This window comes from Eutrigla gurnardus, assembly GCF_963514095.1.
Source record: "Eutrigla gurnardus genome assembly, chromosome: 2".
NCBI classification, from domain to species: Eukaryota; Metazoa; Chordata; class Actinopteri; order Perciformes; family Triglidae; genus Eutrigla; species Eutrigla gurnardus.
The window spans coordinates 3,735,578-3,761,855 of NC_139916.1; the positions used below are offsets into that span (position 1 = coordinate 3,735,578).

General features: G+C 43.2%; 1 protein-coding gene across 2 annotated transcripts in view; it reads right to left on the reverse strand.

Moving 5' to 3' along the window:
* Positions 1-1,079: 1,079 nt before the first annotated feature.
* igsf21a (immunoglobin superfamily, member 21a) overlaps positions 1,080-26,278 on the reverse strand; it is a 173,282-nt gene continuing 148,083 nt past the window's right edge. Inside the window, exons 6-10 of one of the 2 annotated variants that reach the window (XM_084020896.1) lie at positions 20,535-21,018; positions 14,342-14,442; positions 10,325-10,517; positions 7,108-7,146; positions 1,080-2,424 (exon numbers count right to left, since the gene is read on the reverse strand). In XM_084020896.1, coding sequence (XP_083877022.1) covers positions 2,348-2,424; positions 7,108-7,146; positions 10,325-10,517; positions 14,342-14,442; positions 20,535-21,018 — 894 coding nt within the window. In that variant the 3' untranslated portion in view covers positions 1,080-2,347. The remainder of the gene's footprint in view (positions 2,425-7,107; positions 7,147-10,324; positions 10,518-14,341; positions 14,443-20,534; positions 21,019-26,278) is intronic. The other variant, XM_084020897.1, reaches the window with a different exon arrangement.

The following is a 26,278-nucleotide window of genomic DNA, read 5'->3' on the forward strand; positions in this document are numbered from 1 at the left end:
AAAAAACAAAGACATGACAGCCATGTGCATCGTTGTGTGACACTTTCACCTGTTTTTGTTTTGCTTGTGCCATCTGTGATAGGTGTGCTACATGCAACTGAACAAGAACAGAAGGTACAAAGTGTTTTTTTTAGTGGTAGCTATGGAGATGAGTGAAGCACGGTCTGCAGAAGGGGGATGTAGTGATACTTTCTTTTCCTGGTTAAAGAAATCCCTCCAAGCTTCGCACAGATACACCTTAACTGCATCGATTGTCAAACGGGACAAACATCTGGATTACAAAAGCTCCTGTTTTCATATTGATGCCTCTACAATAAAGGACAATTTAACAAAAATAGGAAGTGACAGAATATAAGGCCATGGGTCATATGTATTGCCTGTTCCAAAACAGCTTTGAATACATTTTTAGGGAGTTTTGTTTTTCAAATTTAAAATATGGACACACACACACACACACACACACACACACACATAAAGGTATGTGATGTGCTTTTTTCTATTGGCATGACGATTACATTAAAGACAATTTGCACTTTCCTTTAATGCATTCAGAAATGACAATGGAGCTATTTCCTCTCCTGAATGCCAAGTGAGTCGGGGAAAAAAGCACAGAAGTGCCTCTTGAATGAAAATTAATATGATCGGCGTTGTAATGTTATACAGTAGGTGGACACGGGTTCACGCCATTTTGCAACAAAACAATACGTCATGTTTTTGCTATGCAGCTCTCAACTCCACGATGCAGGAATATGGATTCTAATTGCTATTCTTGTGAGGAAAAAACAAAACAAAACAAAAAAAAAACGAATCGATCCTAGAAGCACAAACTGGAAAGGGTTTACCACAATGTGAGAATCTCCTTCAAAAGTCACGTTGGGATCAATACAATCAGAAATGCAGGACTATGAAAAATCATTTATGGAGTGATTGAGCAGCTCTTTAAGCATCTCCGTCTCTAGGCAGACTGTCCTTCAAATTTCCGTAATGTGGTGAGATTACCATCAAATATATTGTATATTACCTTTACCGAGATGCACATCCAACACAGTTATGTCATAAGTAAAGTCAAGGCTTGTAAGTTTTATCATCTCTCCATTTTTAATACAGGTGAAATGAAACAAATGCAACAACCCTGTTTACACACGCTGCTGCCCCTCCCCCTCTCCTGGTATGGTGGCTAAAAATGATCCTACTAGTACTGTAGATGTCTGGGTAAGAGTTACGCATTTTACACAATGTAGGTCACTTAAGATAGTATGTCACAAGTGAATAAATGGATTACAGGCCAGTGACAATGAGTCGCAGTGCTGTCGATTGCAACACACCAAAAAAAGGAGAAAGAATCTTCAAACGTCACATGCACCACAACCTCCAAAAACAGCAGACATGTTAATTTTTTTTTTAAACTCTGTCCTTGGAGACCTGCCATATAGATATAAAAAAAATAAAGCCCAAATTAGAAACAGAAAGGCTGTTAATGTTTTCTGTCCTTTCAGCCAAGAATTCTCTCTGGAAACAGTGTTTGGATGAAGTACAAACAAATGTGGAGAAGTGTAAACTCCAACCATATCAGCAACCGTCCCTCACCGTAACCCATATAACCTCTTTAATTATTTTCAATATTTACATTGATGTACACAAAATACACTCAAAAAGGAGATTTTTTTTGTTTCTTAACGCTTTTTTTTAAATCCTCTTGTACATTCCGCACCATCAGAAAAAAAAGGAGTACTCAATCAATAAAAAAAAAGAAAGGAAATGTTCTCTCGGAGCATCTGTGTCTGTTTCCTCGTGGTTTATCGGCTTGTTGCTAATCAGGTGCATCCCAGGACAATGTGACAGATGGGTGCGGTTGATTTTGGTGACGCATTCCTTTGCCAGTTCCACTTTTTTTCCACATCTCAACACCAATGACATTTTTGAAATTTTCAAAAAATAAAAATCCAAATGCTTTTTTTTTTTTTTCATTTTAAATCAACAGATTTTTATTGATCAACAGGCAGATGAGGGACAAGAAACAAACAAAACAAAACAAAAAATAGGTGTAACTGGGCAGGGCTATACAGGAGGTGGTTATTGTCATGTTCATCACGTTGGGGTTGTTTTTTTTATATCATGATCTTGGTTATTATTTTATTACAAAAAAAAACAACAAAAACAAAACAAGTGGCGGGCCATCCTGCGATGGCACCGTTTTCCTGATCGACCGACGCATGGAGAACCTGTTGATGACTGGAGAAGGCTTGCAGGGTTTGTGTGTGTGTGTGTTTGTGTGTGTGTGTGTAGATGTGGTGTAAGAAGGGGTGATATGTGTGTGTGTGCGTGTGTGTGTGTTGGATGAGAGGTTTCACGTCAGCTCCACTGTCACTGTGAGGACGAGCGCCATCCACGTCAGTCCGAGCGCGTCCACGCGTGACGCTCCATCTACGGACACCAGAGAGACACTCGGTCAGACGGAGGCACACTTCATCAACACAACGGCTTTTCATACATCCATCAACATTTTTAACTTCACATGCACAAGTGTGATTTTGTGTTAAAGTTCATTTGTTTGATCATATTCACTGAAGCCGACACTATGCTCCGATAGAACAACATAAATCATCCGGTTTTAGAAAAAAAAGTGTGCCTCTACGTGCACGTAGAGCCTGTTGTTTGTTTTGCAAAAATCTGACAGAGCCCGGATCATCCTGTCCAATCAGCACGCAGGACTGTGTTCGTGCACACACAGAGCCCCTCCCCCCTTCGGGTCGTTCCACTATCACAGGGGGGAGACGGAGGGAAGTAGCAACAAGCTTCCAATTCCTGGTTAAAAACCGAAACAAGGAGGTCCAAAACAACCAAGGAAAAGAAAACACCGGTGGAAAAGAAGGAAAAAAAAAAGATGGCAACGGTGCCCGTGATAAAACCAGAGTCAACATCAGACCCGCGTTTCAAAGGTGGCGTGATCTAAGGGATTTCAAAGGGCACGGAGTCGAGGGGGAGGAGCTCGGTGGTCGAGGGGAAGGAGCTCGGTGGTCGTGGGGGAGGAGCTCGGTGGTCGTGGGGGAGGAGCCTGAGAGTTGGTAACATTCAAAATCTGACAGAGTGCCCTCCATCCATCGACTGGGACTTTAAATCACCTGCAAGTTTTTAAAACGTTATTTTTTCTGGCATTTCGCCTTTATTCATTGAGAGGACAGTGTGAGAGTGAAAGTGGGGAACCGCAGATCTGATCAGGACTTGGTCGCAGTACATGGGGTGGGGCGCCAACTCTACCAAGTGAGCTATCCAGTGCCCCCCATTGGTAGTTTTTAAACTAAACCACAAGACATTTGCTTCTTCCGGAAGGTATTTTGTAGGGTGGGGGAAAGAAATCGATTCACATAAGAATCGTGATACCTTGAACTTATTCTTGTAGTCACTAAGAGTTGAGCCTCAGCTTTTATTTAAGCAATTTTATTTAGTTAAGTTATTTCTTGTACAGTAAGTAAGTTTTTATTTGTTTAGCATGAATAAATGTTACCTTTTGTCTTAAGTTTGCCTTTATGTGATTACATCATTGGAATCAGTTTATTTAAAAATCACATTATCTTATACAAACTGTATTGTTTTGATGCCATAATTTGCCTTAACACACTATGGATTATATACATTTTTGAATTGAGAATCGATTTTGAATCGAATCGTGAGACAAGATTCACATCCCTAGTATTTTGTTAGAATTTTTGTTAAAATGGCCCAAAATAATTACTTTTTTTGTTGGCATCTATTCATTAATTTGAATTTTAAAAAGTCACTGAAGGACTATCTATACTTAAACAATGGCAACAAAACAACAATCAAATATAAAAACACATGACATAAATAGACAAGCCCTCATGCTAATGATCCACAGTAGCTTTCAAGCCTGTCACTGTGTGGTGACTTGCTGATCTGTCTTTGGATCCTACATACATCATTAGAGAATATCTTCTCGGGGCTTCTTTGACGTGCACAACACAGTCGAGTCAATTTCATTTAATTGCACCGTATCATTCATTTCCTCGAGGGACTTGACAAACGATACGGTACACGACACCCTTAGACTCTTAATTCAGTTTCAGGGAAGAGCAACTGAAACTGAAGAGATTTCTCTTCTAGGGAGGACGGACGTGCAATAAAAGACGTGCAGGGTTGAGAAACACAATAAAGACTGGAGACAATCAGGATGACGGAGGAAGAACATGGCTGTGGGCGAAAGTCGACGTTTATGCACGATAAAGAGCGACACCGCAAAGACGACCCCAAACAATTTTCTACGTTTTGGAGTTGTTGTTGGAAGGGAGGCAGCAGGGAATCTAGATTCTAGAGGAGAGCCGAGACAGCAGCTTTATGTTGTTTTCTGTTCTCCCTCTTCCAGAAAGGAAGGTGGAAGTAGAGAAAGTGATGACTGGTGGTGGGCGTGGCTTTGCCGACATTACCAGCAGCTTGTTCACTTTGAGACCAGGAGCAGACAGACGATCCCACCGTCAGCCTGAGAAAATGCTGATTGTAATATGAATTGGATCGTAAAACCCAACGTGAAATCATCCGTACGCATCACATTTTGCTGCTCGGGAACACAAACAGAAGGTTCGTGTGTGGTTAACGTCGCAAAACGGTACAAAACGACTTCGTCACGGCTGAAAAAAAACAACCCCATCATGGTTCAGCTTGAATTAAATACACTTGTGACATGATTTAACATCTACTTTCATTCCCGCTGGACACGAACGCCGCTCCCCTGAGTGAAAGTCCTGTGTTTGCCTGACCCATCGACCCCCCCTCCCTTTATACGACAGCATGCCGTCGCTCTGAGCGGCGAGGATGGGCTGCGGAGCGAGACCAGCCTGCGTGAAACATCGTTTAAACAAACCTATCAAACCTATCAGGGTTTGGTTATGTTTCCGTGATGAACGTCCAAACCTCCGCAGAACTCTGGGTAATCCGACGTGTCGCACGGCACACGGCGATAACAACTAGATCTCCTCTAAGTGCCTCATCTCATTCTGCAAAGGACTCATCCGAGCGTAAGATCATCATCTCAGGTCCCCTTCCAGTCTACGGGCAGAGATGCAAGTCACTCAGCCATCTGTTTGCCTTCGCTTTTTGGCTCAGACCTCTTTTTTCCCCTGCCAACCTGAATTTAAACTGGGGTTGATTTCAGAGGCAACGTGCTCCTTTTCAACAAAAAGGATGACCGCGCCGAAGCTGCTGGACTTAAAAATTGATTACGGCTCCTGGCTTTTAGGGTATTTGTTGAATCAGAGAATGCAAAGTCTTCTCTTTGTGATTGCACGACTGGGCCAACGACGACCTGACGAACCCCTAAAACTTTTGATTTGACAGGTGCATTACTGCGCCGCACAAAAACATGTCACATTTTAGTCCTCAATTTCACTCATGTCTTGAATCGAGTTCATCGCCATAGATTGTGGCCTGACAAGTTGTCTGGGAGAATCCTGACAAAGATGAATGAATATAACCCCCTGGAGGGAAAGCGGAGTTTTCTCGTCTCGGCGGACTGACAGAGGAGGTCGTTCTGCGCCTCGCACCGCCGGCCGAGGAGGAGTCGGCCGTTCAGCCATTACGTGATCAGGCGTGTTTCTGGCGGCGACCTCTCGGGGGCTCGTGTCGTACACGGATTTGACTTGCATGCGAGGCGTGCCTGCGCGTCCACGCTGACCTGATTCTGTCCTTGCCGTGTCACACACCTGCTCCTGCGCTTTACCGCCGCATTTGCATATTAAGATTTGCATCCCGGCGATACGACGAGCAGCAGACGGCAAAAGGTGGGGAAGGGAATAAAGAGCGGGGGAAAAAAAGAGGAAGGAGAAGAGAGACACTGGATGAGATGTAGGAAAGCGGGGGAAAAGAGCGAAGGGCGATGTCAGAATACGATGTTGGAATCTCGTGTGAGCGGGGCGGGTTCGGCTTAAAGACAGCTCCGCTTGCCATCTGCCCGGGAAAGCTGTTCACGGCGTACGGTGGGCGTCGCACACACACATGCACGAGGGGGATTATACACCACGACATCATCATACCATTCAAATTCATTTTCCAGTTCATCAACAAAACTGCTCGAGAACTACTCGGAAATGCAGGTGGCGAACATTTGAGTGCACATCACGATGTGGTCATAACGTGGAGGGTTCTTTCACTAATAACTCATAAATGTGGACTGACCTACACATGCTGCCATATTATATTATTTTAGAGCCACTTATCTGGTGTAAACTACTATACATGAGCTGTTAAAGAGGCTCCCTTATGGTTGGGTTTGTCCTCGCCCCCGTATCTCAACTATGATTGCTATTTCTGTCAGGTCACCACACTCATTTCAGTCTGCGGGACTCCAAAATTTAGTGAGAATTGGGTGTTTTTTTTTACCCCACGGCATTATCTGCTCGGTGCCAGCATCAAAACCAGAGATTGTGAGGCAGGCAGAGGAGGAATTATGAATATGATTGAAAGGGAAAGAGACGGAGTAAGTGAGACACGAAGAGAAAGAGCATTTAGAAAAAGGGATGAAACAAGGAGAGCAGTTGGCGTTGGGAAACGATAAATCGAGCGTGAAAAGTCAGAGTGAAGCAGAGGAGAGAGTGAACTAGGGAGAGAGAGGGAGTGGCAGGGAGAAAAAAAAGGAAGGGGGAGGGAGATGGAAAGGTTGTTGTCGCAGCCCTGCGGCTTCTCCTGACAATCCCTCATCTTTACATATGATAATCTCAGAAGCCGCAAATGAGCCACCGATGCACATACGAAACACCAATAATCTCACACTCAAGCGAAAGTGACAGGTTCGGTTAGTCATCGGGAGAGGGCTTGTTGCTCGCCGCCGCCGCCGCTGAACATCGGCGAAGATTAATCCTGACTGAATCACTCTCACGCGGTCTATCTGGGGAAATGCATTCAGGGCAGAATGAGCAACAAACATCCACCTGTCAATACGCTGAATGTTTGCAGCCAAACGCCGTCACCCCAAGAATTAGTTTTCTCTGATCAGCGCCACATTTCTGCACGTGGTTATTACATGCAGCGTGTCTGGAAATGTGTTTATCAGGTGATACGGCATGAAAACACACACACACACACACATGAAATACTTACTGTTCTGATTCTGCGTGTTTTTCATCATGCTTGGATTTTCTGAAACAAAAAAAGGTGACCAAAAGGTGTTAGAGTGATATAAAATAAAAGGAGGAGAAGGAGGGGGAGGGGATAAAAAAACAAGTCATCTCTGACAGAGATTGTGGCTTTCTAATGAAGCCGAGTTCTCCTGAGTTAAATGGCGCCTCCCCAGGGAGAAACAACTGGGCCCGGTTAATGGAACTGGGATCTCAGGGCAATGCAGCAGAGCAACCCGGAACACGTTTTGGCAACGGTTCAGACCAGGCAACTACAGCTGTGGCCAAAGACCAGTCTGGGAAAAGAGGGTTTTTTTTTCTTCGAGAAACCGACTCCACCATTTTTTTTAATGAACAGCGCCGATGTCTCCTCCTGCACAATACACTCTGACGGTGTGTGTTAGAGTTCTCGGAGGGATAAAGTAATTGCAAAAAAGGGAAGAAGCGGGGAGTATGAGCAACACGGCCTAAATTCAACTTTGTGGGCGTTTTTTGTCGACTTCCACATACGAGCGGTGTGGACGGCACAGCGTGAGGCTCCTCCCTGGCCTCGCTGGAGCAGCCTCCGAGAGGCAATTAGTGTGTGTGCACTCCTGCATATGCACATGTGTTTGTTTGTGCATGCGTGTGTGAGTGTGTGTGTGAGTGTGTGAGTGTGTGTGAGTGTGTGTGAGTGTGTGAGTGTGTGTGTGTGTGTTGCTGGCCGGCTCCCTGGTGCTGACTCACTTCATAGTAATCTCAGAGGGTATTATCACTGAGGGTGGCTAAAGATGTACATCATCAAGACGTCAGTGGAGCCTCTATACCAAGCCGCCATTATACTCTATTATTCTCAGTGATTTATATTGAACACTTTGTCCAAGCGTGCAGAGCTCCCTCACCCCCCCAAATACTTCTATCTCCCCCCCCACCCACCCTGGCAGAAAAGGAAGTGTCTCTTCTCAAGGCCACGTGGGGGACTGTGCCAAGGTCACTTAATCACCATTTACTTCCCCTAAGCGTGAGTGGAAGCAATCTAGGAGGAGCAGGCAGACAGATGGGCCACAGTAGGCACGTAGCCGATGACACCTGAGGGTGCATCAGGGTGTTAAATAGACATTAGTGCTCTTCCTAGCAAAACGCCTCCCAAGGTAACGCCTCCCCAAAGTGGTACTTTCCCCTTAAAGTGGGTTCCTATTAGGCCCGCCCAGTCATTTGTACATCTGTGACATACTTTAAAACCAGTTCACATGAATGAATTGGGCGGAGGATTAAAAAAAAAAAAAATGTGATGGATATAATATTCTTTGTTTTAGACTCAATGAAGAATGAAAATGGTTTGGACCACATTTACATTAATAGGGCGCTTCAGGGCCGAGGTGCAACACTCCGTTTCTACATTTTGGGGGAAAAAATAGGTCCTCCTTTCTTCCTCTTACGTGACTTGACTTGTTTTATAGCTCAAGTGTCAAAAGCCCTTTTCAGCCATGAAATGTGAAACATTGCCATCTTTATCTATATGTAGTAATGTCTTCTGGGCCTTCAAACGTAGGCCTCTATTATGTAAATGTTTTGTAATGGCTCTGGATGGAGCTGCAATGCGTGCGTGACATTTTACATCTGGTATGCAGGAGGGATTGGAGGCCCTGCTGAGGGACAAAGGGGGGAAATAATGACATCAAGGAGGAAGTGTTGTCAGTTCTCCTGCGGGCCACTCAAGACGGATTCTAAAAACGGATTTTGGAGTCGAAGCCTCGATTAATGGCGGTTGCAGGTGCGTGGGACGATCTCCCTTGCTTTTAACTCCCAAATTTATGTCAATATATTATAATATATTAAACAGAATAAAGAAATCTTATGACCAATTCATCCAAATAACCAATGCATATTTAACATTGTGTGTGCTGCAGCCTTTCTGTTGTTCTTTCTTTGCAACTAGTGAAGGGAAGTGACCATATTTGGACTGCGAAGGAGCGACGGGTGGATCTGATGCACACAAGCAGATCCTACTGGATCTGGATCCATCTGGTTTCCGGTCTGAAGCTGTTAACAACGTTAGTTTCCATAATTCAAGGTCAACTTGACAGCTAGGTGTTAAAGTAGTTAGTAGCTAACTGCGTTGATCGCCGTAGCGACGCCATGGGACTACGATTTAGGAAATGATTAAACAAGACTTGAAACTAGCGATTAACTCATGTTTACAATGTTTACTAGGATAATAAATCAAGAGAGAAGTAGGGTCAATTTTCCATCAGACTTCTTTTTGCAACCAATGTGTTGCCCCCTGATGTCCAGCAGAGAGAATGCAAGTTTGAGGCACTTCTGCTTGAGCTTCACTTTTCAGAACTGGAGAAGGTTGCCACCTGGTTTCCGACCGAAGTCTTGACATTGGAACGTTTACGTAAACGTGACTTGGCGACTTATTCAAATGTGTCAAATTGCCACCACATTTAAGGAAAAGAGCTAAAGAAGCTAACGGCCACTTGGACATAGAAGAACGTATTTGATTGATATGACACTGACCGAGCTGTCTGATCCGGGTCGCAAAGGCTGATCCCAGTTCTTTCCAAGAGCGTCCAGAGTAAACAAACCCAGAGGAGCGAGACACTCGAGTACAAACCCGGCTCCCCACATCAACACCCGGCAAGAGAACCCCTTCCAGTCGCCGACCGAAACGTTACCTCGGTTTGGACATCGAACAAAGTGATTTTATAACACTGTCAACAACAAAAGGTCCTTTGATTTCCTCGTGGGCCCTTTGATGCCGCGGTTGGTGTTCAACTGAACGCCGTACAAGACAAACCACTGATGGAACGGTGACTGAACCCCTTTGCCAGAGAAAAGTTATCCTCACTAAGTGCAGCCTTAAAAAAAAAAAAGAAGAACGTGTTGTTGAGCCAATTAGGAATACAATCTCTTATTAATCACACGCTCAGCTGCATTAATGATTCATACCTAAAAAGCGGTCACATAAATCTCTTAAGTATTTTCTCAAAGAAGCTGTAGATACATTAAAACGACTTTTGTAGAATTATGTAATTTCCGGTGACATTTATAATTGTATAAGTGTTCCAGATAATTCTTGTGGACCCAAGTGGTTGCAGTCACACAAAAAAAGAAAAAAAATGCTTCATATTCATCGTCTTCTAAATAATTAATCAAACTTAAACGTGATTTCAGTTGCTGTGCGAAACGTCGCCTGGATATGAGCGCATACGTACCAAAGACTATGAGGCGGGTGTGCGTGTCGGTGGAGCCCAGAGGATTCTGGGCCGTGCAGCGATACATGGAGCCGTTGAGCTCGGCCGGCACCCTCTCCAGAATCAGCTCCTTCCCCTCCCGCTCGGTGCTGCCGTCCAGCAGGCGCCCCCCCACCCGCGTCCACGTGAAGAGGGGCTCAGGGAACACCTCGTTCTACGCCATGGAGAGGAAACGAGAAAAGGGGGGGAATAGATGGAAAGAGAGAGAGAGAAGAAAGTCCGTGAGTCTCCGCCAAAAGATTAAGAGCAAAGGATACATGAATAATACAAGCTCCAATTTTCCCCCTAATGCAATGGCAAGTTAACAACATGCATTAATAATCAACACTTCACTTTACAGCAGGTTTCTTTTTTCTCCTCACACTTTGAGCTCCTCTTCCCTCGGAACAAACCCCAATTTAACAAAATAACCCTCCAAAGGAAGCAGCATTTCATTCATATCAGAGGGTTTGACGCGTTCATAATACGGAGACATGGGAAGTGAGAGTGAATCTCTTTGCAGGATTCCACCTCTCAGGTGGAATGTTTTGCTTTTTCAGCCTCTTCTTCCTTCTCATAATTCCTCATACACACACACACACACACACACACACACACACACACACACACACACACACACACACACACTCTTATTACCAACAGGGGACGATCATGCTACACTCTGCGTGGGAGACTTTTCCTGGCTTTTAGCTGAAAAATAAATTAATACGTTTTGACATTATTTTTTTGGGGGGGGGATTCTCCAACTCTGTTAGATACAAAATCGACAAAAATAATTTCATATATTTTTCAGAAATGTTCAAAAACATTGTCAAGTGATCACAAGATAAAATAATCAATCTTAATCATTTGCAAGTTGACATGAAATTTTGACTGCAGCTCTGTCAGACATCCTCGGACAACCCTGATTGCAAATGTCTGGCAGCGGACACCAACCTTGGTAAATGTGGGAGTTGTCACTTTTTTCATGCCCTGAAGAAGACAGTGAGTTTTGTAGGCGGTCAAACCATTTATTAGATGCTTTTTAATGCCTTTTTTGCGTTGGTTCTGTTCACAAAGCGAAGTCCTATAGTCTAATTTTCCTTTCTTTTTTTTTTTTTGGTCTCATCGTCCTTGGAGCTAAAGAACGTCTGTTTTTTGAGAGATGCATTTGTGAAGTAGTGTTTTGTCTCTCTTGATATGAATAATATCTTTAAATCAATTACCTTATTTTCAATTTTCTATTAAAGGTAACACATTTTGCTGTTTTGATGCCATTGTTGTGGAAGAATTGAAGGACTTTGAATTGTAAATGGGACTACCTTTATCCTGTCGATTACATCTATTATTTTTTTATTGCCCTTAATTGCTTGCATCAGGAGAAAAATATTTACTCTTTTTAAAAAAAAATTGCCTCTTTCAAGCATTGATTTTGGATATTTCGCCCATTAAAGCAAACTGCTATCAAAACTATTTAAGAGAGGAGCTGTCATTAAATGTTGGAACGGAAAGGACTCCTGACTCACATGTTTTTAGACCTATTTCAAGATCTATTTTTTGTAAACAAACGTTTAGTTTGATTTAGAACAGCCTTATAAACAACGAATCCAAGCTTCCCTCAAGTTTGAAAATACTTTCAAGATATCACATCAATTACAAAGCAAACTCACAAAGCTAAAAACAACTACATTCAGAACAAATACATCTATTGACGATGGTGATTTCATGACGATATTACAAATGAGCTGAAAGTTTCTCAGTAACATGAATTTGGTGATTTGTCTTTTTCTGTCATTGCTTTCTTCTTCGATAAAAGTTTTATTTTTCCTTTTAACATCCGTCAACATGCTTATATTCGAGTAGCTCGAGCATGCAAGCTCATTTTTAAAAAAAGGACTGAAAGCTTTTGCTTATGAAAAATGATCAAGTTTATTTAGCACTGAACATTTTTGAATGTCAAGTTTAATGTGTTTTGAGTTTACGGATTACTGTGGACATTATTTCAAACTTGATCTTTTTTCCCTTTTAGATTTCTAAGAATTGTTTTTTCTTCTGGGTAGCTTGTCATTTTAATACAGTGTGAAGTTGAATCTGGTATATCAAACACAAATAATCAGGTTTAAGAACTGTTGTTCTTGCCGGTCCCCTGTTGTGGTAAATTACACCTGGTCCTCTGTTGGATAGGTGGACAAGACACATACACACAGTATACAGACATACACAATCGATCTTTTCTTCCATTCATTTGATGCAGTCTTGGACCTTCATTGCAGACATCACTTTAGCCTTTTATCAAAGGAAACGGCTCCTCATGGAGACATCAGAAGCACTTGGCATATGGCAAGATAAACCAACATACTTGTTCCTGAAGAAATTAGTACTTTAAAACACTTGAGGAATGATCTTAGTGCTGGTTTGATCATTCAACAATATGACCTCATCTTTTGTGACATATAAGGAATTAATAAGTTCTTTCAAATGCCACAATAAACAATCTTGAAAAAGTTTACTTTTGTGTGCATGTTTTAGTTCAGTGTGCTCAAGTACAACTTGACTGCAGAGGTGCATAAACTCAAGGTTTATTAACACATCCAAGTAAAGTGACTCAAAACAGAGGCAACAAATCCAGCTTGTGTAACTTCATTTAAACTCTTGTTCAGTAAAGAGTGTATGAAGAAACAGCAGACCATGAATATCAGTTCAGATAAAGTTCAGATAGACGCTTGGTTGAGAAAGTGCCCTTGACAGCTTGTAGTGACCTACTGAAAGAGTTGTGAATGGTCTCACCTTTCAAAAGAAATGTTAATAAAAACCCCATTCTACAAGGCCTTTGTTTAAATCACGACAGAGGTTAAATGACTTATTAGATTGAGATGATAAAAAACCCAAAATGAACATTGTAATGGTCCAAGTGAAAACTTTCTGTCCTTCATAGAGTCCAAATAAAAAAGGTCCGTGCTCTGCGCTGCTGAAATCTTCAATGTCCTAGTTATCTGATACCTAAAGCAATATGGAAAAATGAAGGGAAAGTAAAACACCACGATGCCGGATCATCATGCATAATATATTCCTAAAACAATAAACCAGAGGGAAAACTGGCATCTTATTTCATCTGAAAGGCGGGAAGCAAACTTATCAGTCTTGCCACACAACCTTATCTACTTGTACCCTAAAGCCTGGAGTTCCACTGAAGGATAAGGTGAATTTGCTTTCTGATCAGTCTGCGCTGATGCTGACGCTGCCAACGGGCCTCGACGGGCTTCGTGCCACAAACGAGGCTCTTTATGATAACCAAAACAGCAAAAACTTTAAGACAATCCTGAGGTCATTGGGCACACACACAAAAAACATGCACAAATCTGTGCATTCAAACCAAAGAGACACACAGAAATGTCCCAGAAGAGTGACATAAAATACAACAACAAATATTGGCTTATGATTCCTAGAGATCCCTGAAGCGATCGAGAAGTAACAAAAGGCGATTTGTGCTTTGGACCATTAGCAGGTCGGGTGTCGGGATTAGCCCCTCTCCTCTTCACCTGACTGCAGCTGCCTGCCTTCAATGTGTCATTCCCCCGTCAAAGAGATCAGGGCCAGCTATTCACACTGACGGGGTGGTCTTATTTTCCTTTGGCAGGGAATGACAGTGACACAAAACAATCTCTCTGCTGAAACCTTGAGCTCCTTCTTTTGGGATTATGGAGCAGGAAGTCTGAAAGCAACAGAAATCACACTGACTAGCAGAACCTGGCTGCCTGTTGGCCAAAACCGATCGTCAGATTCAGTCATTCATACACAAATTCATCTATTTAAGCTCTTCAGGTTATTATTCTGGGGGGGTTAGTAAGTTATAGCCCATATACTTTAAAATATACAGCCACATTTTGAAAAAAATGTATAATTTGAATGCATATTTGAAAAAGACAGAATACAAATAAGAAGAAAATCAAACAGGCTTAACAAGCACCATTCATTTTCTCAAGAACCCCATGCACTTACCCCAGGCGATCCTACCTGGAATCCTTGCACCGTGATGCGCACCGTGTCCCCTACCTTTGCCCTGGTGGGGGACATGAAGAGTTTAGGACCCTTAGGAGCAGCTGGAAAGAGAAGGAGACAAAAAAGACAAATAAGGTCATCCCACTAAGCATGGAGAGCAAAATCCTGCCGGACGCCTGTTTTGTCACAGAGGGAGGGAGACAAATACAATTTCCTGTCAATTAAGGTCACGGGGCGAGAGGCGAGGGACCTCCAGGTCCTTTCATCTGAAAGGACTGTGCTGGATTTATTCCCCCCTTGGAGAGAAAAAGGAACTAAATTGGGTGGATACTCATTACTAGAGGAGAATGGGAGTGCACCGGGTGGAGTGTGGAGGCAGTAAGATAAGGGACACTCAGAGAGCTAATTCCCTTGTCTTGGTGTGGACAGTAGCCCCCAGATGGCTTTCATTTGGACCATCAAAAACAATGGGCAGGCCAGCAAGGAGAGGGAGCAGGTGTATTCTCATATGCTGAGATCGTGGAGGAGGCCCGGCGATTGTCCCGTGTATGTCGTGTTGAGATAAAAAATTAGTGATTTGCATAATGTTATAAAAAAAAGTGAAGTCATTTCATTAGGGGCTAAACTGCACAGTTTACTGCATTAAGCCCATACGAGCAGGTTCTGCACAATTTGAGATGATTAACAATCCCCCGCTCACGATAATGACTCCACACGCTGTGAGATTCCATATGTTAGACAAACGAAGTGAGCAGCACATGCAACGAGACCCGATCAATAACGGCTGGACGAGTCCACCCCGGGACTTCTTCAATTCATTTCATTTGAGCTCTCGATATAAATCACGCTCGTTGCTTGTTTCCATCAACGAGTTAAACCGAAGGATAGATAAATAAACAGACAAATGACCTTGGAATTTTGGCTATTAATCTGGCAACAAAGTGTCCCGCGGTGGCTAATGAAGCACGGCCATCGACTGCAAGCCTGAATCAGACTAATGGAGTCAGAGTTGCACTGTCATACCAGTAAATTGGACTGAGCATGTTGCATTGCTCATTAGGGGTGAGTATTGGCAAGAACCTCAAGATACGATACGTATCACGATACTTTGGTCACAATACGATACGTATTACGATATCACAATATTGCGATATAAATAGATGAAAACACAAGTACCTGTATATGTACATCAGATGATATTGATCAGAGGACAAATTGAGTCAAAACTATTTCATTCAAAACAGCCTCCATTTTATTAATTCCCATGAAATTCACTGGAATAAATATTGAAAATAAAATGAAAAAGGATAAAGTACCCTGAGTGACAATGCACAAAATAATAAATAATATAATAATAATAAATAATGTTTCTCCTTTTGTGTCACTGTTTGAACACTGAACTGAAGCGGTCATATAAAAATTATGTAAAGGTATATCATGAATCTTTTTTTTTTTAATCTTTGGAGTTGAAAAATCGATATTGTTTTGTGCGGCAAAGTATCGCGATATATTGCCGTATCGATATTTTTACCCATCCCGATTGCTTATACAATGTGTTCATCGTGATTGGAGATCCATCCATCCATCCATCCATCCATTTTCTACCACTTATCCTGTATTTTGGGTCACGGGGGGGCTGGAGCCGATCCCAGCTGTCATTGGGCGAAGGCAGGGTACACCCTGGACAGGACGCCAGTCTATGTAGAGACAGACAACCATTCACGCTCACATTCACACCTACGGGCAATTTTTTTAGAGTCACCAATTGACCCTAATCCCATCCTGCATGTCTTTGGACTGTGGGAGGAAGCCGGAGAACCCGGAGAGAACCCACGCTTACACGGGGAGAACATGCAAACTCCACACAGAAGGAACCCGGGCCGACCCGTGAATCGAACCCAGGACCCTCTTGCTGTGAGGGCGAGAGTGCTACCCACTACACCACTGTGCAGCCTCGTGATTGGAGATCCTTTTATGAAAAAGTCAAATCATTTGAATTGCATGGAATGGAAATGGAAATGCAAATAGCAGATTTCTTGTCATTATTATTCTGGATAAACTGGTCCATTTGTCCAGAAAATCAGATTAAAGATGTCAAAACTGGTGCAAAGCCTAAGAAGGAATCTTGGAATCAGTAGCTTTTTTTTTCATTGAAAACAAAACGTATTTACGCATACTGGCAACCCATCCGCAGACATAATGTGAGCAGCGTGACATGGCCAAGCTACCCATCTCACAGGCTATGGCTTGGCGAGGCGCTATCTTTTCCCGCCGCCCACACACTATCGGAAGGGTATTTTTTAATACTTGGCGTCGCGGCGTCACATAGAGCTTTGCGAGGGGGCATATGGTCGAGGGAAAGATGATGGCTGTTTTTCTGGGATTTGCTCCAACAGTGACAGTTGGCAACCTACGTCACCACCTATTTGATTAGATGGTCGTTACGCAGCCTCTCGGGAGGAGGGGGGGGGGGATGAGACCGTCACCTCAGCACCCAACTTCTTCAGTTTGGATGCAGTTAACCCTTCAGGACGGGGTCAGAGAATAAACACACCCTGCAGGGGAACACATCAGGTGTATTCACATACATCTCCAGGTCCTCCCGGCAGACTGAAGCGCTTCAAGGGAAGCTGTCACATTAGCTGGGTGACTGGTTCCCGTCGGAAACAGACAAATAAAAAAAAAAAGCCTGACTGACTGGCTGGATCGCTCTATCGCGGCAAACCCGGCCCCGTGTTCACATCTTTCACGGATGGACCGGGCGACCCAAAGCAGGGAGATAAGGCAGATTGATGAATGTGGAACTGAGCTGCAGGTGAACACAAACAACATAGGTGGAGATTATAAATATTCACATACACAACCACAGATTTACATACAAATAGCCCCCCACACACACACACACACACAGATCACAGAAACCGAGCATCTGCTCTTTGAGTCTGGCAAAGCAGTGGATCCTGGATCCCCCTTCTCGCTGATGAAGTGAGAGGAATGAATTCCTTCACTTCTCTAATGATGTTGAATAATAAACACCTGAGCTCATCAAAATCCAAAGCAGGGGGCCTCCTTTCTGAATGATTAAGACGCAATACAGGCATGCAGAACTGAACGGTTCTCACGATTTCATAGAGGTGTAGCACTAATTTAAATTTTTTTTTTTGTGGACCCACAAGCCCCCCTTCCCTCCACCGGCAGCGCCAGCTTCGAGTCGAGCACGGAGCCGCTTCATGAATATTCACGAAGCAGCGATACAGCGCCGGCCGATTTTCAGTCTGTCGCTCCGTCTTGTGTGGCAATATTAAATCTCTGAAAGATTTATTACTTATGGGCACTGCAAATACCTTCCTTTTCATTTCCTGACCAAACACACGTGAGGGAGCTGAGAGTGTTATACAGTGAGACGGATGCTGCGGTGCAGTTATCCGGTTGGGGCGACGTAATAGAAAATAATAGAGCATGTAAAGTGTTGGTGAGCTGTTTCACATTCGATGAAACGATGGTCTGAAAACATGTGTGCAGGGTTTTGTCTATGATATGAGCCGAATTATGTTTCTATTGCGCAAAATCTACAATCTGAATTACAACCCTATTAATTTTCTTTTATTTAGTACTCAAATCAGAGGTTGAATTTCAAGTGTGCTCCAATAAGAATTAACAAACGCGTATTTTTCCCTTTTCTTTAAGGTAAAAAACCCCTCCAAAAACACTCTGATGAATTAACGCCTTCAAACACATCAGACTGGAAGGCTTGTCAAAATATTTGCGCCTTTTGACATTTAGCGAGAGCTTACTCCCCGTTCTCCTCTGGGCCCCCGTTCTCCTCGGGGGCGTGTTATCCGTTTTATCATCAACGTGCTAAAGAGCCGCGAGACTCTTTATTGCAGCGCTTTGTCTGGAGACGACAGCTCCACGCCATCCTACCGCCTCGCCTGTGATGTTCTATATTTCAATCTGCTCGGGATATGACAGCGACAGTTATTACACTTTAAAAAGACAATTTTCTGGTATTCCCATGGGGGGGGAGTGACAATACCAATGACGACTATTGTTGTTTAAATAAAGGCCTAACCGCTTTTTTTGTTAGACGATGGATCCTCACCCCGCTTGGGTATGATTAAGTGGTTTAAAAGGATGAGGCAGGTTATATTTTATATGATAGGTAAGCACACTGTAGTCGAGTAGTGTGTAAGACTATGAAAAGAAGATGTGATTGTTACACAGCTTCTTGTTTGTCATATTTACTAGAAACTACAGCGCCAAAAAAACAATCTTTCTCAAACATGAAACGGTATATTTGTGACTCCAGCAGATTTTCAGAATCAACATCCAGGATGTGAGTCCAGAAGGGTCCTATAGGAACAGGACCCCCCCAGGCTCCGGTTCTGGACCGGAGCTTGCAGAAGGACAAGACCGCCCATGGGGCCAGTGGAGAATTATATATATATATATATATATATATATATAAATATATGAACCACTCTATTTATGTCTTCAGGAACCAAACTGCTGGAGGCTGGAGTTTTTCGATGTGTTGACGATAAGAAACCTAAAGAATGGTGCCTCGTCCTTTGAGCTGTTATGCACCAGATTTCTATTTTAATAAAGCCGGTCTAAAGCGAGAACTGATTGATTAAAAAAACAGGTACAACAGAAAGGAGTGTCCCTTCCTCACTAATTGAGGCCCTGTAGATCCACTCTATTTACCCACATATGTTTATGGATTTCTGGCAGGAAATCTGTCTTGGCACCTAAATTGGGGAAGAACTGAAATTAATTCAAGAATCTAAAACTTATGTGAGTGCTCCCAATATGTGAGTGCTCCATCAAAGCCGGACTAATGGATCAGGGAGCTATCCAACTTTTTTAAAGTTCTGATCCCGACAGCGATAACGAGGCTTCCAGTATCGGACCGAGACCGAGCGCTGATCTGGCGCCTGGAAGTGAAAGGCAACTTCAGGCTTTACTTAAACATTACTTTCTTAACTTTTTACATTTTTAAAATGATAAATGTTGTACCAGCAACTTTCAAAAAGTTTCAAATTTAACAGGAATTCTAATTCAACTGTTTAAAAAAAAAAAGGAATTCAAGTTTTAGTATATAATACAGTACATACTGCCATCATCCCCCTTGGGACGAAGCAGGTGAGCAAGCTTTACTTAGTCGGAATGACTTCTATCCATCAAATGTACAGCATGTCTGTGTTTTGGACCATTTATGTGACGTCTTCAGGGATTTTCCTCCCAAAGAGTGAACTCAAGTTAAGGGAAGAAGAAAGCTGACAAGCGCCTTGTTTTTTGTGTTGTTGTAGATTTTAAAATCCCTACTTGTCATTTATAAAAAGCTATTAAAAAAACAACAATTTCTGGTTGACCACAGCTGCTCACCGCTTTTTTAATGAGATGAAAGGTGGCGATGTGAGATAAAACAGCGAGACGCAGCAAATATGTGTTTCTACGTTCTCCTCGTTGGGTTTCTCTTCTGCCTTCGTAGGAAGATAATGTTTCTTGTTTATCATCACGTCAGGATTGCGTGGCTCGTCTCCAGGAAGACCAATGCCAATGTGTTGCCTTTGAAGTGTTAATTGGATGCGCTGGAAGCCATCTTTGTTTTTTTAGATTAAAAAAAAGATGTGTGTCTTTCACACACTATCAAAACATGACTCTTTCCTTACAGTGAGTCCTGTTTTCTTAATCTGCATCTTCTGCTTTGATAGTTTGCAGATGAACAGAGAAAAAGAAGCCCAACGTCGATTTAGAGTCTAAAAAGATGGAATACAAGTGTGAGTGAAGCTGAGATCGTCTCTCTGACGGTGTAAAACGCTGGTCAGCGTGTCGAGACTCTCGTTGGCTTCTCTAATTCAGGTTGACTTTTTCAATAACGGCACTGAGTTAACTCAATCCGGCGACAGACAGCTCGATGAATTGCCCCGTCAGTCACTCGAGTTTTCTTCTTCTTTTTTGCATTCGTCGCTAAACTCGCAATCTGCTCAACCGTAACGCAATTAAGGCGGCTCCGAGTGAAAATCAGTTGTTGTTCTGAGTACATTTGCAAAGGGACGCGTAAAGGAGGGCCGAGGAGGCAGGAGGAGATTAAAGGGGGGAGAAGAAACAGGGAGAGTGTGTCTAGGTGGAGTGTGATGAGAAAATGAGACCAGCATGCAAAGCGAGTTAGCATCTGCACCCGACCCACCTAAGGTGACCTCCGTCTGCATGGGCATGGACAGGGCGGGGTGCTTGACCTCGCAGCTGAACAGGGCGTCGTTGTCCAGCTGGGGGTTGAGGGTCCAGGTGAGCCGGGCCTGCACCACCACGGAGCCGTCGCTCTGCGGGATGTTGGTGTGGCTGAAGTAGTAGAGGGGGTCGGTGCTGTGCACCCAGCGGGGGAACTCCCGGCTCACCACCGTCTCCGGGATGACCTCGGTGGCCGGGCTGGGCTCGTTGGACTGCTGGCCCTGGGTGTGGACGCGCTGGGGGCTCTCCGTGTAGAGGCGGGGGGGTGCCCTGCCCTCGGGGTCCAGCAGGGAGAGCGAGCGCTGCAGTTTGGTGTCGTCGAGGTCCCTGCTGATGAGCGGCCGGGCGCCCCTCACCCCCGCCGCTCCGCCGCCACCCAGCTCGCCGGAGGACTGAGTGTAGGAGATCACCTCTATCAGCTCGCCGTCACGCTTGAAGTACACCTGAGGGTCGGGATGGAGAGAACAAGACACATTTTAATATACTAAAGTCTGGCAGGAAAAGAACAGTTTTCCTATTTACACAGAAAAAAAAAATGCAAAAAAAAAGGAGCAAGAAAAATGTAATCTGCACCTCTTGAGGACTTTCGGCCATTTTACTTTAATTTGCCAAAGATCAAAGAGTCATTATTGTAAACACAGCATTTCACTGTATTCTTTGAGCTTTTATTGTGAAGAGATGGTTGGAGCCGGCTTTGATACGGATGCCACCTCCAGGGCCGATGCCTCCAGTGAGGAAGCAGAAATAATAAGTGTGAACAAGTCAGGGTGAGACCGAGCTCCTGAGGAATAAAGAATATAATATATGTTCACGTAATCACAAACGGGACGAATCCATAACCCCCTGTAATACAGCTTTAATTAAAGTTATTTATGCATTTATTCTGCATCACTTCAACAATATTCAATTCAATATTCAATAATAAGTTCTATTCTGAGAAACAGGACACTTAATACACAATATAATCAGATGTTCTTTATTAATGATGATGGAGTTTTATTTTGAAAGGATTAAAGTGTAAGCCTTTTTTTTTTAGCTTTCATTCCATTTAACCTTTATTTTGGCGACTTTCTGTTTAAACGGGGGACCGCCAGCGTGGCCCCGCTTTGTCACCGAGGTTACGTCGGCGAAGACAGATGCCACATCATTATAATACAAGCTGTGTTGTGCTGCTGGGTTGTATCGTAGTATTTATAGCCAACTCTAAAAAACTTTGTAATGTCTGCCATCAGAGCAGGCTGGTGCACATCCACGATGGGCGAAGCGACCTTGCTCAAAGGCGTGCTACAGTGCTGGTTGTTGTCAGTACCATGGATTTAAAAAACACAAACTGCTGCTCCGACCAATAGGATTGCTCGATGGCCCCCTCTACCTGTGCTGCACTTTCAGTGCAGAAGTGAAACTTGACTTTGAAACTTGAAGACAAGTTTTCTCCTCTAAGTTAGTTTGTTAATTTTAGGACTTTTGGCTGTTGATGATAATTTCAATAGATATTCATTAATTTTAATTTGATATCTCATTAAAGCAAAACCAAATCTGATTACTTGAAGTGGATGTTTTGCTTTTTTGTGACCCGGGGTGTTTCTCTTTGTCGGAGAAATACTGAAATCTCACATTAGTGCCATTTATTCTTAAAAGATGATGAATGACGACACCTAAAGTGTACAACCTTTGATTGTTTTTTATTATTAGAGCTCATCCACAAGAAATTTATGTAAAAAAAACCCCTCAAAAGTGTAAGTGTAATACAAAACCGAGTTATTACTATATGTGCAGTGTCAGGTGTTCTTCTGTACTTCCACTTCTCTGGACCTTCCCATTGGTGAGCTAATATACTTGAGCTCATATATTATGGTAATCCCATAAAAAACAACATCTGCTTGTGAGCCTTTAGGTGGTAAACACGAATCAATGCCAGTCTATCGATCGTAGCCCGGCGTAGCATCGAAGGCTCATTTACGAAAATGGACTTCCACAGCTTATCACATTTCCCTCTGTTGAAATTTAACTACGCGGGAGCATTCAATACCCATCAGCCCTCATCTGCATTTTCTACAAAAGCTCTGCAGAGCACCTTTTATAGGAAAACCCAACAGCGCGATGGGAAGCAGAAACATCCACCCTCGGATCCACAATGACCCCGTTGGACTCCGACGGCGACTCGGCAAATCGTAAAAGAGAAGAAGCTTTTCGACTGCGTATTAAAAAACACCTCATTAATTATCTCAGCAGGTGGAGGGAGAGCGGCGCTGGATTAGAACGGCGCCGTGCACCTGGTTTGTGGCTTTTGTCGGACAAAGTGGTCTCGGGTACACAACAACACCTGTTTGGCTCCAGATCGGCGTAACGGGGGGATTAATCCTGCGACTGATTTGTTTCTATAAACATGAAAAAGAGGAGTTAATTCACACGAGCAGGAGACGTATTGAACACCTACTCGACTCGATGCGGAGCTCTGAAGGAGTCGGATATAATAGCGTCATTGCCGTGGAAGTATCAATCATCCAGGGTGATACCACCATGACTAAATATCTTTCTCTGCCACCTGTCTGCTTGAGGTTTTTGAGAAAAGGAATCAATTAATGTTCCATCAGAGACGGGGAATGAATGGCGTAACAGATATGTAGCTGCGGGGAGAGAAAGTCTTATTTCTGTGTCAGTATCCTGCAGTTCTGCTGCTTTATTTTCCATTTCCCCCCCTTTCATTACCAGATCACACACACACACACACACACACACACAGCTCTGTAAAAATGGAAGGGAAAACTTTACAAAGCGTCGGTTAAACGTTGGGATTTTGAATCCAGTGGGTTGATGATTTTGGTTTCCAACCAACAAATATGTGATTTTTGGGTTCCCTTACAATCATGACGATCCAATTTGTGTGTGAATGAATGTTTCTGAACATTTTTTAGTGCCACTTCCACGTTACTTTTATATTATCAGGAAAACCAGACATTGTTCGTTAGTCTGTGGAAGAAATTCACATTTATGGGGAACCCTAATAAAATCTCCTGCGGGACCAACCAGGACCGACCTGGACTGACCTGGACTGACCTGGACCAACTGACCAGGACTGACCTGGACTGACCTGGACCGACTGACCAGGACTGACCTGGACCGACCGGGACCGACAGACCGGGACTGACCTGGACCCTCCTGGACCGACCGGTTCTAACCGGACCGACCTGGACCGACGGGTTTTTTTCTTCATTTCCATAAAGAACCTATATTATTATTATATTTAGTTTTTCCTGATGATGCGTGGCCTCCTCCTCAGCAGCAGCAGCCACCTGTTACCGTGACAACATTCAAACATAACGCACAAATGTCACATGACCAAGTGTTTCTACTCGATGTTCTGCTTTCATGTGTCGGACAGTCGCAACTTTTTTAACGGTAATCTGGTGGAAACGTAACGTATTTATTGCTTACCTGTGGGTCCCGTCCGAGACTTTGGGGAATGACTCGTCTAAATGGTGGACTGTGGCCAGAAATTGAGATTCTCAGCATTAAAGCGAGACAACAATTATAAAAGGGCAGCGTGTCGGATACGACTCTAAGGTTACAGATACCAATCGAACTGGAAATTCTCCCGTGTGCCAAGAACGTAGAAGTCCAGAGAAGACGAGACGAGAACTACGAAATGTGAACAGTCCTTTCCGGAGTGAGTGTTTGGAGAATCTGCTCTGAATGCAGATATGCAAACGTAAGGCAAAGGTTCTTATTTTCAGGCAATTATACACGAAGGAAAACATATTTCTCTCATTTCATGCTCCCCAAAGTTCCACGTAATTGACCTTTAATGGAGCTCGGAGGAAGGCCATTAAATGCGTTACTATTGGATACATCCCGCTCAAAAATACTAGCGCATGGGTCCGCTTCCGCTGAACAAATCGTGACTTTTTTATCTGTCCAAGTGGAATGCAAGGCCGAGATTTCACATCTTGCAAAAGTGTTCAAAAGTGTTTTTGAAATGATTTGTGTGGTATTTCTTAAAGAGGGAAGACAGAAAGATGTGACAAAGGATCCCAGTCCTTGGACAGAATACAATCAATTTGCCAGGAAACAAAAATGAGTCACCAAGAAACCCCCCACGTCTTTGTAAATATGAATCTGTATCAATCCACAGTTCAACTTAAAAATTGAAGCCCAATTATGGAGACATCTGTCATCGTGGTGGTAAATTTGGTGTGCGTTTCCCTCTAAGCTATTTACTAATTTGCTAAAAAAAACTAATTTCCTTGTTTGCCAGGTCGTTCAAATGGGAAGAGCAAACACTGATTAATTTTCAACAAGTTATCACAAAGCTGCCAAAATAACAGAGGATGTGTCTCACTGTGATAAATTACTCCAGTAAAAAGTTGCATTTGGGATACGGGCATAACACTCGCCTTTTGGTGTGATTATCCGACATCCATTGTGTTGAATATCTTATTTTTTAGGTTGTACAATAAAGTAAAGCAGTTTTGAACAATTCAACATTCATTGTCCTTCAAGATGTCTTGAAACACATTTGAATCTTGAATTTTCCAAATAAGTTCTGTCAGGAAATTGTAAAATATACACTCTTAATTTAGCAAGCATGCAGTAGAATGTGCAAAAATGTCATACATTTCTGCTGCAGTAAGACTTGGAATGAAGTGCTCGCTCTCGTGTAAAAGGGGATTGTTGAGTGTTTTTTGGCATCCCTGCTGCATTGTTCTCTCACAGACAGTGTTACTGCATGGAATAAAGTGATTATCAATCACGCCTCTATTATAAATCCACCAAATACTTCGTAGTCCAATATGTGCACACAATGAAACACAGACACAAACCACTTTCTGCGTTCTGGAATGAATTAGAAGAGCAAGAGAGAAGCGGTAGACCCGTGCACAATGCCATGGCTGTGGTAAAATGAAGCTGGGATGGCATGAGAAGGATTTTTTTCTTCTTCCTGTGAATAGGCAGTGATGAAAGCACCTGCACGATGCACACTGCCAACTCCCCCCCTCCTCCCCATCACAAACCCGAACCCTATTGAAAGTGTAACAATCACGCATCGTCCACATACACCTTTATGTTGCCGCAATTAATCACGGCGGTGTCAAAAGGACGAGGCGGCGACAGAAGGATTTAAACGAGGGAGAGAACGAGGCAGCATGGAGAGAAGGATCCTGGCCACGACTTAATCAGCTTTCCTTCTTGTTATTAACCGTCATTATCTTTCTTCTTTTCAATCAGCGCTCGCTTGTGCTGTGAGGATGTGCTAATGAGTGGCACTGGGAAGCTATTATCGATATGTCGCCGCGCTCGCTTCGGTGACATCAGCATTCAACAGATCTCCAAACATAATACCAGACACTCTTTTTAACCCCCCCACATGCAGTCCTTTTATATTCAGCGCTCTCAAAGCTAAACTGGAGGGAGAATTAAGCATGTCGTCTCCATTTGAAGAAGCAATAAAAAAAAGCAGCAGAAAAAAAAGTAGGGTGAAAGTCGGAGCCTTTCTAAAACAGCTTTTAATATTAATGACATGCGACAACAGCGGCGTCGGATGAAGTTAAGCGGTTTCAAACAAAAAGCCAGAGTGTCAGACATTTCAGTCAACCTTGATTTGAACTCAGAAAAACAGTGAAGAAGAGAGTTTACCATATAGCTGAGGAAATAACAAAACATCCTCGACATCAGGAAACACAAACTTCAAGGCAAATGGCTGAA